At 72.7% G+C, this 17,769-nt stretch overlaps 3 protein-coding genes across 9 annotated transcripts in view; 2 read left to right on the top strand and 1 right to left on the bottom strand.

Annotated features, from left to right (window-relative positions):
• Window positions 1-3,487, top strand: part of ANKRD11 (ankyrin repeat domain containing 11) — a 163,045-nt gene extending 159,558 nt beyond the window's left edge. For all 7 annotated transcript variants that reach the window (XM_062586535.1, XM_062586532.1, XM_062586533.1 and 4 more), the window contains one exon: window positions 489-3,487. In XM_062586535.1, the coding sequence (XP_062442519.1) occupies window positions 489-674 (186 nt within the window). In that variant the 3' untranslated portion in view covers window positions 675-3,487. The remainder of the gene's footprint in view (window positions 1-488) is intronic.
• Window positions 3,488-5,041: 1,554 nt separating this feature from the next.
• On the top strand, window positions 5,042-8,796 carry SLC22A31 (solute carrier family 22 member 31). The gene is made up of 9 exons (XM_062586868.1): window positions 5,042-5,404; window positions 6,618-6,721; window positions 6,788-6,942; window positions 7,049-7,217; window positions 7,434-7,573; window positions 7,707-7,815; window positions 7,899-8,113; window positions 8,185-8,296; window positions 8,389-8,796. The coding sequence occupies exons 1-9, from the start codon at window positions 5,042-5,044 to the stop codon at window positions 8,720-8,722; spliced, it is 1,701 nt and encodes a 566-aa protein (XP_062442852.1). The 3' UTR covers window positions 8,723-8,796.
• Window positions 8,797-8,912: 116 nt separating this feature from the next.
• CDH15 (cadherin 15) lies at window positions 8,913-15,602 on the bottom strand. The gene is given in 15 exon segments (XM_062586336.1): window positions 8,913-9,648; window positions 9,732-9,887; window positions 9,982-10,118; window positions 10,962-11,201; window positions 11,296-11,532; window positions 11,616-11,758; window positions 11,837-11,865; window positions 11,867-12,091; window positions 12,178-12,363; window positions 12,456-12,584; window positions 12,737-12,897; window positions 12,984-13,128; window positions 13,210-13,365; window positions 13,758-13,898; window positions 15,538-15,602. Coding segments are annotated over 15 exon segments (2,334 nt in total). The 5' UTR covers window positions 15,589-15,602; the 3' UTR covers window positions 8,913-9,450.
• Between the last annotated feature and the right edge of the window lie 2,167 nt (window positions 15,603-17,769).

The raw sequence follows: 17,769 nt of genomic DNA, 5'->3' as shown, positions 1-17,769 counted from the left end.
AAAGCTCAAGGACTTTGTGGGCTGGGCTGGGCTGCTGTCCCGAGCACAGAAAAGCCGAGCAATTTGCTTGTGCTCATGCTGAAAATGGATGGGAAGGCAGGAACATGAATTTCTGCTCTGTTCGCTTGCCTCTGTGTTTTGCCTGGATTTGCTGATCGGATTTGTTGGTGGTGCTGTGCTCCCGCCCGCCCTGCTCAAGCTGACGGCCGGAAGCCGGGCGGTTGATCCCCTGGGCGCTCCAGCCTCGTCTGCAGGGACGCGCTCGGCCCGTTGAGGCCCTGCAGCCCCGTGGCCGGGGGCGTCCTGGAGCCCTTTCCGGCAGCCTCGCCCAGCTCTAGCTTTTCCTTCTGTCCCTTGTTCCCTTGGGTGCTCTGTGGCACCCGGCTGCAGCGGGTCCCCAGCCTTTGCAGGGTGCAGCCGGCAGCCGGTGACTGTCCCAGCCTCCCCGCTCACCCCTCGTCTCTGCTTGGGTTTCTTTCCCGATCCAGACGTGCCTGCTCATGCGACAGCAACACGAGGCTGCTGCCCTGAACGCGGTGCAGAGGATGGAGTGGCAGCTGAAGGTGCAGGAGCTGGACCCCGCGGGGCACAAATCCCTCTGCGTGAACGAGGTGCCCTCGTTCTACGTGCCAATGGTTGATGTGAACGATGACTTTGTGCTCTTGCCGGCATGACAGTTCAAAACCAGGAGACATCACTGAAGACTGGCAAGGACGGGAGCCCTGCAAGGTCGGGCGGTCGAGCTCACATTCACCCTTACCGCTTGCTGATGAATCCCTGGTCAGAGGAGGAGGAAGCAGCTATCAGCAGAAAACTAAACAATAAGAAAAAAAATTGCACTTTCTTCACAGCGCGCCCCTCACTCCTGGACTGAGGCGGCTCCGCCGGGCAGCGGGGTGGGGGCGCATCTCCTTTCCAGGTGGCCGCCGCGGCAGGGAGGCAGCCGGGCTGCGCGCAGCAGCGAGCACCTCGCCGACGAAGAGACTGGCCGGGAGGGAGGAGGCCAAGGACACCGTTTGGGTGTTGCAGAAGCTGCTGAGCGGGGCCAGCAACCACGTGATTCATGTACTTGTGAACACAGTGATTTCCAGCTCTCTGTTTTCCACCAGTCTGCGGATCTCCTCGCAGAGAAGCTGCAGTAGGAAACTACGGGGGGTGGGGGGGGTGTTTGAGTTTCTCGTTCCATCCTGGGTATGTCTAAAAAAAAAAAAAAAAAAAAAAAATTAGAAACAAAAGAAAGCGTCCAACTTCGGCAGACGCGGCTCTGAAGGTGTGAACGGCGCCAGGCTCCGGAGCGGGGTGCGTGCGAGGCATCCTGCAGCAGCCGCTCGCCACCGGTTTGCAACAGCAGCGGGCGCCGCCGGCGCGCGGTGCGCCGGGGCGGCACGGTGAGCGGCGGACGGACGGACGGAGAAATGGTGACGCAGAGAAAGGACTTTGCCAACTGTGTTTTTAATGGAGTCAAATCCATGTGGTTTATATATTTTTTCCTTTAATCTTGGGCATTTCGTTTCTCTTTCTGAGAACATAACTTGAAAACACTACAGAGCCAATACTCATATAAAGAAAAATTGTATCCCATAAATGCTGTACAGTTTTTATATACATTAACAATGTACTTTTGCTGCCTTCTAGATAATTTATTTTGCAACACATTACTGCACAGTTGTAAATAACTTATGTACTGTAACATCACTTTCAGTTATGTGTAAAGAAATAAATAAATTAATTAAAATTATCTTTGTATGTATAGTTCACCCTAGGCAGCACTTTCCCTTTCAAGGACAAAATAAGGGCCAAAATGGTGTGCAGTGTTATTTCCAAGGCTGTCTCGTGCACTCAGGCCTCGCATCCAGGTAGTGCGACCTGCGGTTTGTGTTGTGGAGATCTCCAAATGCTGACCTCTTCCGATTTTAACACAATGTCGCTTTTCTCCTTTTCCCCCCGCCCTGTTGAGTTGCGTGGAGTAGGAAACCCGCCGGTCCGGCGCTGCGGCAGAAGGGACGGGGGGCGAGGGGAGCCCCGCTGCGCTGCGGAGGGTCGGGAGCGACGCGGAGGACGCGCGGCTTCGGGCCGCCGACTCGCGTGGACGCCGCGGAGCCGCGGCAGCTGCAGGTCTCGGCTAGGGGCCGGCGCGGGGGGGCTGCGGAGCGGGGTGAGGGCGGCAGGGCCCGGCGCGGGCCGCGGTGCTCCGCGACTTCGTGATGGCGCTGATTGCGTGTAGGACGCGTAGGGAAGGGACTGGCTTGCGGCCGGGGTGCCGCCGTTCGGGCGAGCCGGGGCCATGGAGCCGGTGGCAGAGCTTGCACGCGGCCGCGCTTCGTGTTCGGGCTCTCGCGGCGCCTCGTTCGGCGGGCGGGCGGCTCCTGCCGCAGCCGCGCGCCGGTCCGCCTCCCTTTTGCCTTTTTTCCTTCTTTTCCTTTCTTTGTCATACTGAGTGCGAGTGATCCGTTGCGTTGAACACAGCCGCCCCGCTGGGCCGAGCTCGCTCGCGGGCGCGCTTGGAGGCGGCCGGCGAGGAAGGGGCCGCGCAGCACGCGGTGCTCTCGGCCGTTCCCCCCCGAGGCCACCCCGCGCCGGCCCTGGGTGCCGGCCCGCAGCGCGCGCTCGCTCGCGCGCAGCATCGAGCTGCTCTTCGGAGCCGGGGAACGCGGCGGGAGCCGGCGGGGCACTGCTGCCGCGAGCCCCGCGGAGACGCTCCCGCCCGGGCAGGTGGGAGGACCGTGCCCTGGCCTGGCAGGAGGGCTTGTGCCGCGGTGCGTTGGGCCCCCACCGTGCCCCCGCGCCGTGGAGCTTGCAGATGGCCAGGGGAGAGCGAGGGCCTGGCTCCGGGCGGGAGGAAGGTGGAGAGAGGACGTGCTGGCCGGGGCCGCGCGTTGCCTTGGGGCGCTGGAGCTGCGCGGCGGCTGGGGCGTGGGGCGGTGCTGCAGCCCCGGCGCTCGGCAGCTCCGCAGCCGGGACCGGGGCCGGTCCAGCCTGCCAAGCCCATCCTGGAGCACGAGCGTGCAGTAACGTGGCTGGAGACGGATTCAAGTGCCTCTTCCAAGACCTCTGTGCCTTGCTTGCACCCGCTGGCCAGCGTTTGCCCAACTGCAGGCCCGTGGCCAGCCCGGCTGCCCCGCTCCTCGCCGCCCCGGAGAGGGGCTGGCGCAGCCGGCACGTGCGCGGCCGAGCACCGCTGGCTCCCCGGCTTTGGGGCTGCTCCTTTTCCATTACGCCGGGTGCACATGCTCGTTAAACGTCTCAGTCACTTGCTCCTTTTGGAATCGGGGAGGTTTTCAACGCGTTTTGGCTTCTCCTTCCTCTTTTGGTACCGGAGCTGCTTTGCTGGATGGGGCTTGGGGGGACGTGTGGAGTTGGAGCGCGGTTTCTGGTCTGGTTCTCGCTTTCTGCGGCGCGGCATCTCGCAGCCCCGGCTGCGCGCGCTCGGGTGGCGAAGGCCGGTCCGGCCGGGCGGGCGCCCACGGGGAGCGGCGGCCCGGCGAGTCCGTCGCGCCCCGCCAGCTCGCAGCGCTGCTGCCGGGGCCGCAGCCGGATCGCGGCGCGGTGAGCGGGCTGGACGCCACGGGCTGGCGCGGCGGCGAGGAGCGAAGCCGCGCGGTGCCCTCCGAGCGCTCCCTTCGCCGGGGCGAGGACTGCGAGCGGCAGGGGCAGCGGTGGTGCCGGCGCCGCGGGACTCGGGCGGGCTGGTGCGAGCCCGGGGCCGGGGGAGGCAGCGGCGGCACCTGCTCGCCGCTGCCGGGGCGTCTCTTACGCAAGAACGTGGCCGCAATGGGAGTTCGGGGTTTTTGTGTTTTTTTTGTTTTTAACTAATTTCCAGCCCTGCTCTTTTTTGTTGCTGTTGTTCAGTAACCGTGAATGAATCTCTGTAAGCATGGAGAGACCTTTAATCAGCCATGTAAAGCCACACAAGCAGAAGCAGCGTACTCTTCTGACACCGGTGCTCCGCGGCTCGGGCGCCTCGCAGTGCACGTGCCCCCGGAGCGCTCCTCCGGGCCGTGTACAGACGTGTAAATAACTCACAGGTCAGTTCACACCTTCTCTTTGTACTAGTCCAACTTGCGTAGCGTGTGGGGTGTGGGGTGTGGGGAAACAGCGGCAAGGCTGCATTGTCTGTAACGTACCAATGTAATTTTTTTTACGATGTAGTTTGTGTACATATTGTTTGGCAGCGCTGGTGCTGCCGAGGTCACTGCGCTGCCGCGACACCACTGTCCTTTTTGGCTGTACAACTTCCTGCAGAGAGAGGCAAAAAGCAAATACAAATGTTATTTTCTACCGTTGCATGTACAGAGATGAGCGCCAGAGAGATGCTGTTGTCCCTCAGAGATAATGTTCGTAAATAAATTAAAAAAAAAAAAAAGTCGTTTGTGGACTGGGCTGGTTCGTTCCCACGGGGGAGAGGCCCTGGGGTGCCCCAGCCCGGCAGCCCCTGGGGCTGGGCGCTGACCCAGCCTGGGGGGCTGAGCTGGGCTGGGGGGCAGGGCTGGGGCTGGTTCGGGGTGGGGGACAGATCTCGGGGGCTGAACCGGGCTGGAGGAGCCGGACCAGGCTGGGGAGCTCCAAACCGGGCCTGGGAGGATCTGAACGGAGCTGGGGGATCCAACCCGGGCTGGGGAGGGGGCTGGGGGGGGGGGCAGATTGGGCTGGGAGGGTCCAAACCGGGTCTGGTGGGGGCTGGACTGGGACTTGGGAGGACGATCCAGCACCGGGGGGAGGAGGGGGAGGGGGGCTGAACCGAGCCGGACCGGGCTGAATTGGGACTAGTGGAGGCTCAACCTGGCCGGGGGGCGAGGGGGGTCCGAACTGGGCTTGGGGGAGGGTCTGGGCTGGGGTACTCGAACCAGGCCGGGGGGCGTCGGGTCAGCCGGCGCAGAGGGGCGCCGGGCCGGGGGCGGAGCGCGGGGCCGGGCCGGGCCGGGCCAGGCCGGGGCCGCCCCCGGCTCCCCGCCCTCACCTGCCCGCGCCGAGCCCGCCCGGGCGCTGCCGTCGCGCCGCGTCCCGTCCCGTCCCGTCGCGTCGCGTCGCGTCGCGGGCCGGGATGCCGGGGGCGGCGGGCGGCGGGCGGCCGCGGGGGCGGCGGGCGGCGGGCGGCTGGGTGCCGTGCGCGGCGCTGGCGCTGGGCTGGGCGCTGGCGGCCGCGCTCGCCGCCCCCCCGCCGCACCGCTGCCGCCCCGACGCCGCGCTGCTGCCGCCGCCGCTGCGCCGTCTGGCGGGGGCCGCGCTGCTGCGCGCCGCCGTCCCGCGGCTGCGCGGCGGCTGGAGCCCCTGCCAGCTCTACCGGTACCGGCCCGGCGCCGGCACCGGCGCCGGCGCCGCGCGGCCCAACGGCACCGGGCCCTGCACCCGCGGCTGGCACTACGCGCTGCCCGCCGCCGGGCTCCGCTCCAACCTCGTCACCCAGGTGAGGGGGGCGGGGGGAGGCCTGGGGGGCTGGGGAGGTGGGGGGGCTGGAGGGGTCCTGGGGGCTGGGGGGTCCCTGGGGCTGGGGAGGTTGGGGGGGAGGTCCCTGAGGCCAGGGTGTCTGGAGAGGTCCCGAGGCCTGGGGAGGCTGGGGGGGTTGTAGGGTCCCTGGGGCCAGGGGGAGACTGGGGGTCTGGAGGGGTCATAGGGTGTGGGGGGGTTGGGAGGGGGCTGGAGAGGTCCTTGGAGCTGGGAAGGTTTTGGGGCAGTTGAGGATCTGGAGGGGTCCCTGGGGCAGGGGAGGCTGGGGGACTGGAGGGGCCATTGGGTCTAGGGGGCTTTAGGAGTCTGGGGGGTTGCAGAGGTTGGGGAGTCTGCAGAGGTCCCTGGGGCTGGGGGAGTCCCTGGAGGTGGGGGAACCTGGGGAAGTTGGAGGTCTTTGGGGGGGGTTCCCTCCGTCGGCAGAGATCTGGGGAGGTTTGGGGGTCCTGGGAGATCCATAGGGCCTGGGGGTCCGGGGAGGTTGGGGGCTCTGGGAGAGGCTCTGTGGTATCCAGAGGGCTCTGAGTCTGGGGAGGTCTGTCGGGGGGTTGGAGGGAGCTCCAGCAGTAAGGGGGCTGGGGGGGGTCCTGGGGCTGGGGGCTGGGGCAAGCCCTGGAAGGTTGAGGGGACCCCTAGGCCAGGCGGGAGCCCCGGGGGGTCCCAGGGTTGGGGGAGGCCAGAGATGGTCAGGAGATTGGGGGGGTGAATCCATGGCTCTGGGGGTGTCTGGGGAGCTTTGGGGGGTCTCTGGGTCCTGGAGGGGTCCGGTGGGTGTCCATGGGTTGGGGGGATCAGAGAGGTCGGGGGGAACTGGGGGGAGGGGGTGTCCTTGGAGAGGATGAAGGGGGCTGGGAGCCCTGACAAGTCCTATGAGGGAGCCCCGGGGGCCCAGGGGAGCACTGGGCTGCACTGGGGGAGGCACTGGGGGGGTCCTGGGGAAAGGGTTGTGGGGACCCTGGGGACAGCGGGGGACAGACATCCCAGGTGCCGGCACGACCCGGCTCTCGCCCGGGGAAGCGGCTTCCCCGCCGCCGCGTTTCCTCCGTCCCCCCACTCCTGGCCGTGGGGCAGGGGCTCATAGCAGCCCCGGCGCCCGGGGGGGGCTCCCGGCCCCGCGTGGCGCAGCCCGGGGGGCCCGCGGGACCCCCGCCAGCTCTCGCCCGGCGCCGCAGTGGGACCTGGTGTGCGCCTCGCGCTGGAAGGTGCCTCTCGAGCAGACCACGCACTTGCTGGGGTGGATGCTGGGCAGCGTCGTGTCCGGCCTGGCCTGCGACAGGTAACCCCCCGCGGCGGGCGGCCCTCCGCGCCGCGGCCCCGGGCTCACGGCCCCCGCGCCTTGCAGGTTCGGCCGCCGGCCCGCCTTCGTGGCCTCCCTGGTGCTGGCGGTGCCGCTGGGCCTCAGCGTGGCGCTGGCCGTGGACTACGTCATGGCCCTGGTCACCCGGCTGCTCTTCGGCGCCGCGCTGGCCGGCGCCTTCCTCTCCCTCTACGTGGCCCGTGAGTGCCGTGCCGTGCCGTGCCGTGCCGTGCCGCGCCGTGCCGCGCCGGGCGAGCCCGGCGCCTCTGCCCTGGCACCCACGGGCGCCCCTGGCCGTGCCGGCAGGGCTGGAGCTGTGCGACCCCCCGCACCGGCTGGTGGTGACCATGGTGGCCGGCTTCTTCTGGATCGCCGGGGAGCTGCTGCTGCCGGGGCTGGCCCTGCTGTGCCGCGAGTGGCGGGTGCTGCAGGGCGCCGTCACCCTCATCCTGGCCCTGCTCGCTGCCTGCTGGTGGTAAGGGCGCCGGGGGCCTGGGGGGCCGCCAGCCCCCCGCCGCGTGCCTGCGGCTTCCCGGCACGGCCGGGGGCCCTGCCAGTGCGCCGGGCGCCGCCGGCGCCGGATCAAAGGCTGCCCGGGGCTCTCGGGGTGGAGTGGGGCGGCTCCGGGCCCCCGTGAGTGTTTGCTCGGGTCTGAAGTTGGGGCGGTTTCCGGATGCCGCCGCCTCCGCAGGTGCCCGGCGCTGCTGCTGGAGTCGCCGCGCTGGCTGCTGGCCACGCGGCAGCTGGAGAGGGCCAGGAAGACGCTGCAGGCGCTGGCCGAAAGCGGTGGCTCCGGCGACGACTCTTGCAACCAGGAGAGCCTCTTGGCAGGCGAGTGGGGCCGGAGCCCCAGCGCGGCCCCGCTCCCGCTGCCGCTGCCGCTCGGGGCCGGAGGCTGGCGCGGTGCCGGGCTCCCGATGCCTCCGGCAACGCCGGCTCCAACGCGGCTGCCTCTGCCCGGCAGAGCTGGAGTCCTTGGCTGAGGGGTCCCCGGAGCCGCGGTACCACGCGGTCTGCGAGATCTTCGGCACCAGGGTGATCTGGAAGAACGGCGTTATCCTCGGCTTCACGGCGTGAGCGTCGCGGGGCGGCCGGGGCCGGGGCCGGGGCCGGGGCCAGGGCCGCCGCTCCGGCCTGAGCCCGCTCTGGCCGGCAGGTTCATCGGCTCCGGCATCCGCCACTGCTTCACCCGCAACCTGGCCCCCCACCTGCCCCAGTTCTTCTACTCCTACTTCCTGCTGGTGGGCACCGAGGCGGTGGCGTGCGCCTTCGTGTGCCTCACCGCCGAGCGCTTCGGGCGCCGCGCCGTCCTCCTCCTCTGCACCGTCCTCACCGGCATCTCCTCCCTGCTGCTGCTGGCACTCACGCAGTGTAAGGGGCCGGGGCCGCCGGGGCCGGGGCCGGGCCCGCGCCCCCCCGCTGACGCCCCGCTTTGCCCCCAGACCTGCTGGACCTCATCGTGCTGACGCTCTCCGTCGTGGGCATCACCGCCTCGCACGCCGTCGCCCTGCTCAGCGTCTTCTTCGCCAGCGAGGTGCTGCCCACCGTGGTGCGGTGAGCGGGGGGCCTGGGGGGGGGGTGGGCTCCCCCCCCCCCCCGCCGGGGCCGGGACCCCCCTCCCTGAGCGTGTCTCCCCCCCGCCACAGGGGCGCCGGGCTGGGCCTGATCGTGGGGGCCAGCTTCGTGGGCAAGGCGGCCGCCCCCATCACGGCCATCCCCAACAGCCGCGGCTTCTTCCTGCACCACGTGGTCTTCGCCTCCTTCGCCATCCTCTCCGTGCTCAGCATCATGCTGCTGCCCGAGAGCCAGGGCCGGAGCCTGCCCGAGTCGCTGCAGGACGGCGAGAGCCAGCGGCGGCCCCCGCTCTTCCGCCGCCCGCCCCGCGAGGACCACCTCCCGCTGCTGGCCTCGCAGCGCGCCCGCTGCCCGCCCCGCCGCTACGCCGCCGCCGCCCCCCCGGGCGCCCCCCGCCAGACGTAGAGCCGGCCACGGCGCTGGGCTCCTGCAGGGACCCCAGCCCCCCACCCCCCCATGGCTGGGGCCGGATCCTGCCCCAGGAGGAGCGGTGCTGGGAGTCCTGGGGCGGGGGTGACGCCTGCGGTGGGGGGGGTGGTTCTCAGGCTGCCAATAAAAGTGCCTTGATTTGTACCGGCGGCTGGCGTGGGGGGGGGCTGCCTCGGCGTGGGACCCCCCAGCATTCAGCCCCCTTCTCCAGGGATCTTTATTGCAGAGGGGGGGACCGGGGGTTTCCTTGCACCCTCGCTGCAGTCCTTTGGCTTTGGGCGGTGGGGGCGGCTTTTGCGCAGCCCCCCCGGCTCCATGGGGCCAGCGTCGGGCAAGCGCGCATCCGCCGGGCCTCCCCGTGGGGGCTGCCCCCGCGGCCCCCTTCCTCGGGCCGGATCCGCTGGGCTCAAGGTCCCTCCTGCACCGCTGCGACTCGGCTGCTCCGTGCCCAGGCCCCTCCTGGTGCACACGCGCGTGCAAATCCCCTGGATCAGGGCCCATACTGGTGCACGCACGTGTGCAAACCCCTGCAGGAGGGACCTTCCTGGTGCACACGTGCGTGTAAACCCACACGGCTAGGCACCTCCTGGTGTGTGCACACGTGCAGACCTCAGGGCCTGGGCAGCTCATGCACACGCGTGTGCAAGCCCCCCTGCCCCCGCCGCTCCGCCCCGCGGGGAGCCGGGCGCCCCGGGGCGGCCCCGCTACTGCCCGTAGAGGTCGGCGAGGCGGCGGAAGCGCGGCCCCCACTCGCTCAGGTAGTCGTAGTCCTGGTCCTCGTCCGCGAGGCTGGAGACGATGGAGCTGAGGGGGCTGGCGACCGAGCCCGAGCCCTCGTAGTCGTAGATGAGCGCCGTGTCGTAGGGCGGCACGCTGGGGTCCCCGTCGGCCGCCTCCAGGCCCTGCGGGACGGGGGCGGGAGGGGGGCCCGGTCGGCGCCGCGCCGGCCCCGGGGGCGGCGGCGCGGCGGGGGCCGAGCACCCACCTCGTTGATGAAGTCCTCGATGTCGGCGGGGCCGCCGGGCAGCCGGCGGGGCGCCGGCGGGGCGACCGAGCCCAGCGGGGCGTCGCGGCGCGCCGGGCCCTTGCCCCGCGGCGCGAAGAGCTGCGGGTGCCGCAGCTGGTTGATGTCGTAGGCGTCCTGCGGGCAGAGCCGGCCGGGGGGGGGGGGGGTGTCAGGGCTGCGGCACCCGGCCGGGACCCCCGGCCCCATCGCCGCCCGCGGCGCCGCTCACCTGGTCCTCCTCGCCGCCGCCCTGCTCGTCGTAGTTGAGGACGTTGTCGCGCACGTCGTCCCGGGAGCGCCGCAGCAGCCCCTCGCGCAGGGCCCGGCGGCGCCCGCGCTCCCGCGCCGCCCCCAGCAGCGCCAGCACTGCGGGCAGAGCGCCTGGCACCGCGGACGGGGCGCGGGGTGCGGCGGCGTGGGGCGCGGGATGGGGCGGGACAGGGACGTGGGGGCGCGGGATGGGGGTGCGGGATGGGGGGGCATGGGATGGGGCAGGATGGGGACGTGGGGTGCGGGATGGGGACGTGGGGTGTGGGATGGGGTGGCACAGGGAGATGGGGGTGCAGGATGGGGACATGGGGGCGCAGGATGGGGCGGGATGGGGATGTGGGGGCGTGGGATGGGACGGCCCAGGGAGATGGGGGTGCGGAGAGGGGCTGGATGGGGACGTGGGGGTGTGGGATGGGGCGGCTCAGGGAGATGGGGGCACAGGATGGGGCTGGATGGGGATGTTGGGGTGCAGGATGGGGCAGCCCAGGGAGATGGGGGTGCGGGATGGGGCTGGATGGGGACATCGGGGCACGGGATGGGGCGGCCCAGGGAGACAAGGGCGCGGGATGGGGTGGCCCAGGGAGATGGGGGTGCAGGATGGGGCTGGATGGGGACGTGGGGGTGCGGGGCGGGGTGGAGACAAGGCTGCCGGGGCGGGATGGGGCGCACGGGCCGGCCGGGGTGGCTGCAGCTGGGCTGGAGAAGGGATGGGTCAAGGAGGGAAGTTGTTAGGGGTTTGGGATGGGGCGGGGGCTGCTGGGGCAGCTGGTTGCCGAGATGGGGTTGGGGGGGGGGACATCGGTTGGGGAGGGATGAGGGGGCCCAGGCCAGGAGGGGGTGCCGGGTGGCACGAGGGGACGGCGCAGCCTGGCGGGGCTCGGCGGGGGGGGGGGGGGGGGGGGGAGCAGCCGGGGCGCCGGGGTGAGGGGCCGCACTCACGCAGGAGGAGGAGGCCGCTGCCGAGGATGGCGAGGAGGGCGCCGAGGGCGACACCGGCGCCGGCGCTGGCAGCGGCCGGGACGCCGTGCTCGCAGGCGCCGTCGGGGCCGCAGGGGCACACGGAGACGTTGAGCAGCTGCCGCCGCTCCCGCGGGGGGGTCCCCGAGTCCCGCAGCAGCAGCGGCAGCGAGTAGGGCCCCTCGGGCAGCTCCACCAGCGGCGCCAGCACCGCGTGGGTCACTGCGGCGGGGCGGTGGGGTGAGCGCGGACGCCCCCCTCCCCGCATGCCGCTGTCCCCCCCCCCCCCCCCAACCCCACCCCGGGCGCCCCTCACCATTGTATCGGGCGACGCTCCAGTTGCGGGCGAGCTGGGGGTGCTGGGGGCTCAGCTGGAAGTGGAAGGGGGCGCCGTGGGGGGGCCGGTCCTCGTCGGTGGCCCCCAGCAGCAGGCTGCCGCCGGGGCCGGGGCGGCCGCACAGGGCGCCGGCGGGCGGCTGCAGCAGGGGCGCGTGGTCGTTCACCTCCACGATCTCGATGGAGAGGGTGCCGGTGGCCGAGAGCGGCGGCTGGGCTGGCGGCGGCGGCGGGGGGTCAGCCGGGATGGGGGGCGCGGGGCGGGACGGGACGGGGCTCGGGGAGGGGGGGGGTGCTCACCGTCGTCGCGGGCCAGCACCAGGGCGATGTACCAGCCGCCTTGCAGGAAGGCGGCGGGGTGCAGCAGCGCCCGCTTGGTGCGCACGGTGCCGGCGCGCGGGTCCAGCTGCAGCCAGTCGGCCGGGTCGTAGAGCAGCGCGTAGCTGTGGGCACACGAAACGCCTACGGCGGGCTGCGGGCGCCGGGACGCACCGCGGCGGCGGCGGCGCGGCCGGACTCACGTCAGGGTCTGGAGCTGGCGGGTGTCGGGGGTCGCTGGCCGTGTACGTGGTGACCTCGGTGCCCGGCGGAGCGCCCTCCGGCACGCTCACCCGCCGGGGGTTCTCGCGGAAAACGGGCGCCTCGTTGACGTCCCGCACCCGCACCCGCACCGTGGCCAGCGCCCGGGGGCTGCCCGGCGCCGCCGGCGCCGCGGGCCCCTCGTTCTGCACCGACACCGTGAGCTCGAAGCGGTCCCGCGCCTCGTGGTCCAGCGGCTGCAGAGCGGCAAACGGGCGTCAGCCGCGCCGCGAGGTCCCGGACCCCCTCGTCCCCGTCCCCGTCCCCCCCCGCCGCCGCGCACCTTGGCCACGGAGATCACGCCGTCGTTGGTGTAGGGGTCGGTGCGGATGGCGAAGGCGCCCTCGGGGTCGCCCTCCAGGATGGTGAATTTGGCCAGCCAGTTGGGCGAGCCGGCCAGGTCCTTGTCGTGCACCAAGACCTTGCCCACCTCCACGCCGGCCGCCTGCTCCGGCACCTCCATGGCGAACTGCGGGGCAGGGCGCGGGGCTGGCGTCCACGGGGCGCGGGCGCAGCCCGCGGCAGGACCCTGCCCCGCGTCCCGCCCGGCCCCACCGCTACCTCCTCCTTGGTGAACTCGGGGGGGTTGTCGTTGATGTCCTCCAGGTAGATGACGGCCGTGGCGGTGGTGGCCAGCCCGTCCCCGGACATGTCGGCCACCTGCAGCGTCAGGTTGTAGACCCCCACGGCCTGCGGCGAGGACGGGGCAGGCGCTGAGCCCCGCGAGCCCGGAGGTGGCCCCCAGCCGGGGTGGTCCCCAGGGCTTTGCTCGCAGCGGAGCCGTGGTTGCACCGGCTCGGGCTGCTCCTGCAGCCCCTCCGCGTCGTCCCCCCAGCACGCACCTCGCGGTCGAGGCCGGCCCGCGCGGTGCAGATCTCGCCGGTGGTGGCGTTGATGCTGAACATGCCGGCGGAGCCCTGCTCCAGGATGGAGTACCGCAGCGCCGCGTTGTCCGTCTCGGGGTCATCGGCGTCTGTGGCCTCCGCCCTCATCACGCAGGTCCCTGCGGCCGGAGCGGGGCCGCGGTGGGTGTCCGGCCGGGCACGCGGCCCGCGCCCCGGGCTCCCCCGGCGCGCGGCGGGCACCCACCTGCCTCGGCCCCCTCCACCACGTGCCCCGTGAAGACGTCCTGCCGGAAGAGCGGCCGGTTGTCGTTCTGGTCCACCACGATGATCTCCAGGTCGGTGGGGTCCTCCAGCGTCGTGCCGCCCAGGTCCAGCGCGAAGGCCTTCAGCTGCGGGCGGGCAGCGAGCGCGTCAGCCCGGCGCGGGTGGTGGGCGGCGGGGACCCCCGCGCGCCCGCGCCGCCTCCTTACCCGGTAGCGGTCGTTCTCCTCGCGGTCCAGCATGGCGTTGAGGAAGACCTTGCCGCTGAACTTGTCGATGGAGAAGATGCCCACGGGCTCCTCGTCCACCCCGGGCCCCTTGATGCTGTAGATCACCCCCCCGGGCTGCTGCTTGTCCGACTTGATCTGCCCCGGGGAGCGCAGGGCTGGGCTGGGCTGGGGGGGGTGGGGGGCCTCGACCCCCCCCCCCGTGACCTGCTATGGGGCCGGCTCGGCCCCCCTGAGCCTGAGCCGCCCCCTCTGCCCCCCTCCATGCCACACCCTGCCTGGGGGGGGGGCCCAGTGCTGTTCCCCCACCCTGGGGTCCCGCTCTCCCTGGGGTCCCTCTGTGCCACCTCCCCCACTTGGACCACCCCCCCCCCCCGTGCCACCCCTCTCATGTGGGTCCCCCCCATGCTGTCCCCTGCCTGGCCCCCCCATGCCATTCTCCCCCCCACATGCTGGGTCCCCCCCTGCCCTCCCCCCACCGTGGGGCCCCCCATGCCCCCTCCCCGGCGGGGGGGGGCAGCGGTGCCCACCTGCACCAGGAGGTGGGGGATGCGCTTGTGGTTCTCGGAGACGCTGATGGGGGGGATCACCCAGGCCCTCTTCACCCGCCGGGGCCCCTCCGGGTGCCGCCAGGCCTGGCGCAGCGGGGGGCCGCCCGGGGCCGCGGCGCCCTGCGCGGACGGAGGCCACGGGGCTGCCGGGCGCCGCGGCGCGCCGGGGACCCCCACGGGGACCGGGCTGAGCCGGGCTGGCGGTGGGGGCCACGCGCCTTGAGGACCCCCCTGCCCCCCCCGCACCGGCGGCCTGGCCGCCGTGGGAACCCGGCGCCCGTGGATTCCCGCGCCCCCCCCCGGGGACGAGCCGGCCCGGGCACCCGGCCACGGCCGTAAACAGCCGGGAGCGGCCGGCGCCGCGGCGCGGGGGGGCCCGGCAGCCGCAGCCTTGGCCCGGAGGGGGGGGGGCCGCGCACGCCGCTGGCCGCGGCCCGGCCGGGCTGTGCCCCCCCCCCCCCCACCCCGAGCGCGTCCCCCCCCGCCCCGGCAGCGCCCGGCCGGGCCCCAGCCCGCGGCACGGGCACCGCGTGGACGTGGCAGCGGGGGGGAGGGGTGACCGGGGCTGGGGGCTGCGGGGGGGGGGGTCCGGGGGCTGGGAGGAGTCTAGGGAGCTCCGGAGCGGGGGTCGGGGCTGTCGGCGGGGGGGGGGGGGGTCCGTCCTGGGGGCTGCGTGCAGCCTCCTGCAGCTGCTGCTGCCGCTCCAGCCCCTGCGCGGCCCCAGGCTGGGGGGGGGGGGGCGGACTGCCCCACGCGGCCCAGCTCCGGCCCCGGGCAGCCGCGCCCCCCCCTCCTCCTCCCCCCCGCCCCCGGCTCCGCCAGGGCTCCTCCTGCCCCCCCACCCCCCCCCGGCGCGGCCGCTGCCCCCGCCGGCTGCACCCAGGGGTGTCGGGACTCGCGCTGCCAGGTGCCAGGGCCCCGCGGGATCCCGCCCTGCCGGGGCCTCCGGAGCATTCCCGGCTCCCAAACCCTGCTGCCCCCCCCCACCCCCCCCTCCCCGTGCACCCCGCCGTGGGGCCATGGGGCTGCTGTGGGGGATGTGTGCCCAGCTGTGGGGCTGGCTGCGGCCGTGCCATGGGGCCACGTGCCAGCCCTCGTGGGGGAACGGGGGGGGAGGGGGTGTCTTTCTGGAGGCACCATGTGGGGGGCCACCCGGAGGGCCACCAGCCGTCCGTCCGTCTGTCCGGGAGAGCTTGGGTTGGGGAGGCCGCCGGGGGAGCAGGGCTGAGCTGCGGGTCCCCTTGCCCTCCCCTGCCCCAAGTGCCCGCAACTGGGGCCCAGCCCAGAGCCCCCAAGCCCCCATGCAGCCCAGGCCTGGGACCATGGTGAGGGGCTTGGGGGGCAGGCACGGAACTGGGGTGTAGGAAGGTCAGGGCTGCAGCTAGGTGGGGAGGGGAGGGTACTTCTTCCCCCCCCCCAATCCCATCTCACAATTCACAAATGCATGAAGTGGCCCCAGAGCTGGCCGCTGCCCCCCACCTCTAGGGTGTGAAATGCCCCAGGAGGGGCACGGAGCCCCCTTTGCCCTCCCATCAGCCCCGGAGATGCCCCTCCGCAGGGCCTGGGGTCCGGCCGCCCCCCAGCACGGGGCCACGGGGAGCAGCTGCTGGCCACAACGGGGCTCCCCCCACCAGCTCCGGCCTCTCTGCCGGGGATTGGGGGGGGTGGGAAGGGGTCCGGCGCCCCGGCTCAGCTCCCGCGCCCCAACCGCCCCGGCCAGCCCCGAGCCACCCCGTGGGGGCACAGGGCCCCCCCTTACCCGAGCCCAGAGCGGGGCCAGCAGGCAGGCGAGCAGGAGCGGGGTGCCCATGGCGGCGCGGGCGCTGCGGCGGCGGCGCCGGGGCCTCGGGCAGGGCTGGGCGCGCGGAGCCGCTCGCCAGCCCCCGGCTAAAATAACCCCGGGGCTGGCTGAGTGACAGCACATGTGCGGCGGGCGCGCGGCCGGCTGGCGGGACGCGGGGGGCCTGGGCAGCTGTCCCCGCGCCCGCCGCCGGGCCCCCGCCGCCGGCCCCCTGCCCACCGCCCGGGGCTGTGCTTAGCCCCGGCCACGCTGTGCGCATGGGGGTCCCGCCTGCCCTCCCCCGGAGGGGGTGATGGTGGTGGTGGTGGGGGGGGGGGGTTGCTCTGCTCTGGCCCTGGCACGGCCATGCCCTGGGGACGGGGCACCCCCTAACGTGACTCCCCCTCCACCGTGGCCTGCCGTGCTGGGGCTCGCCAGTGTGGCCCCATGGCGCTTTGGGGTGCAGGAGGCTGCAGGCCCCCGCCTGGCCCCGGCTCGCAAGTGGAGCGGGGCTGTCAGTGCCCGTGGGCACCACGTCGCTGCCACGGGCACCTTCCCCTGCTCCCCCGTCCCGGGGTGCTGCCGAGTTAGGGGGTCGCAGCAGCCCGGCGGGCGCCGCCGGGGGCGGCCGGGCAGGAATGCGGCAGCTGTCGCGGGCTGGGCGCCGCGGGCCGTGGCAGCGAGGCATCCCGGAGGAATGTCGCGCCACGCCGGGCAGGCGGCACCCGGCAGCTGCCGGCCCCCGCTGGCGGTGCTGGCCGGGGCCTCGGAGCAGCGCCGGGCCCCACGCGGCCCCTCGACCCTCCAGGGCGCTGGGCATGGGCGCTGTCCTGCCACACCTCGTGCACGTGGCCGTGGGTGTGAGCAGCCCCGGCACGCTCGGTGCACGAGGGTGCACAGGCACTGGTTCCTGTGCACGCGCATGTGTAAGTGTGCACACAATCCGTGCACAGTGCCATCCCCATTGCGCCAGAGGAACACGCACACACATGCACATGCACGCCCCCCCCGTAGTGCACGCACGTGCACACACACACACACACACACACACACACGCACGCTGCCCGTGGCATCTCCCTGGCCCCGCGGGGGCTGCTGGCCTCCCGCCCTCCCCGCGGGGCTGAGCCCCGCTGCGCGGTGCCGGGGGCTGGCAGGGGCTCTGCCAGGCCGCGCAGGTGCCGGGGCCATCTGTGCCGCGCCAGGCGTTGGCGAGGGGCCAGGCGGGCCGGCCGCGCGGGCCGCGGCTGGGCCGGGCCTCGGCGGGGACCATGCCGAGATGCCCCTTGGCACTGCCCGCCCAGCGCTGGCCATGGCCACGGCTCCCCGTGCCGCCGGCTGCCCCGAGGGGCCGTGCGTCTCGCCGGGGTGCTGCATCCCCAGCCCCTTCCCCGTCCCCGCAGGGCTGCTCCGCCAGCCGGAGCCCAGCACGGATGGGGCGCGGGAGCACCCTGCACCCCTGGGCGTTGGGTGCAGCGAGCACAGAGGAGCCGGGGTGACGCTGGCGGTGCCCAGTGCGGTGCTCAGCAGCCTGGCCGGGCCCAGGCGCCGGTGGCTCGGTCCGGGCAGCACCAGGACCGAGGCAGAGGACGAGGCTGCAGCACCAGGTGGCAGCATCGGCTTGGCCATGGGCGCCCGCGGCCGTCTCCGCACCCCTGGGTGCCAGCGCCGGCACCCCGGGGTGCACAGTGGCGATGCCCAGGCTGGCACCGTGCCATGCAAAGCGGCGGTGGCCCTGACATCTCCCAACCAGCCGGAGAGGGGCCGGGGGGGCTCCTTGCCCCGCGTCCTTCAGGCCAGCGAGTGCCTCACTGCTGCGCATCGCCTGGCACCAGCTCCCCTTTGGGGAGAAAGTGCCCTAACTTCCCCCGGGCGGCGGGCACCTTTCGGAGAGCGCTGCAGGGCATGCAGGGGACATGGGACGCATTTGGGCCATCGCCACCAAGGCCCCGGGCACACGGCACCAGCCCAGGCCCGTAACCAGGCGGCTGGGGAAGGGGCACCGCGCTCGGGTGATGCCCCTGAAGGAGGGAGCAGCAGCCGGGTCCCCTGGTGCCATGGTCTGACCTGCCACACATGGTGCATCCAGGGACACGGAACAGCCTGTCCTGGGACACAGGAACAGCCTGTCCCGGGACCTGGGGCACAGCCTGTCCCAGGACATGGGAACAGCCTGTCCCAGGACATGGGAACAACCTGTCCCGGGACATGGGA

Source organism: Rhea pennata, chromosome 13, assembly GCF_028389875.1.
Source record: "Rhea pennata isolate bPtePen1 chromosome 13, bPtePen1.pri, whole genome shotgun sequence".
NCBI classification, from domain to species: domain Eukaryota; kingdom Metazoa; phylum Chordata; class Aves; order Rheiformes; family Rheidae; genus Rhea; species Rhea pennata.
The sequence above is the reverse complement of the archived record's forward strand: the minus strand, read 5'-3'. Positions and strand labels throughout refer to the sequence as shown.

Bases quoted from the DNA above. Each gene is read 5' to 3' on its own strand.
- SLC22A31 (XM_062586868.1), top strand. From the start codon at position 5,042: ATGCCGGGGGCGGCGGGCGGCGGGCGGCCGCGGGGGCGGCGGGCGGCG. The intron at 7,218-7,433 runs GTAAGGGCGCCG...CCGCCTCCGCAG, and splicing joins CTGCTCGCTGCCTGCTGGTG to GTGCCCGGCGCTGCTGCTGG. The intron at 8,114-8,184 runs GTAAGGGGCCGG...CTTTGCCCCCAG, and splicing joins GCTGCTGGCACTCACGCAGT to ACCTGCTGGACCTCATCGTG.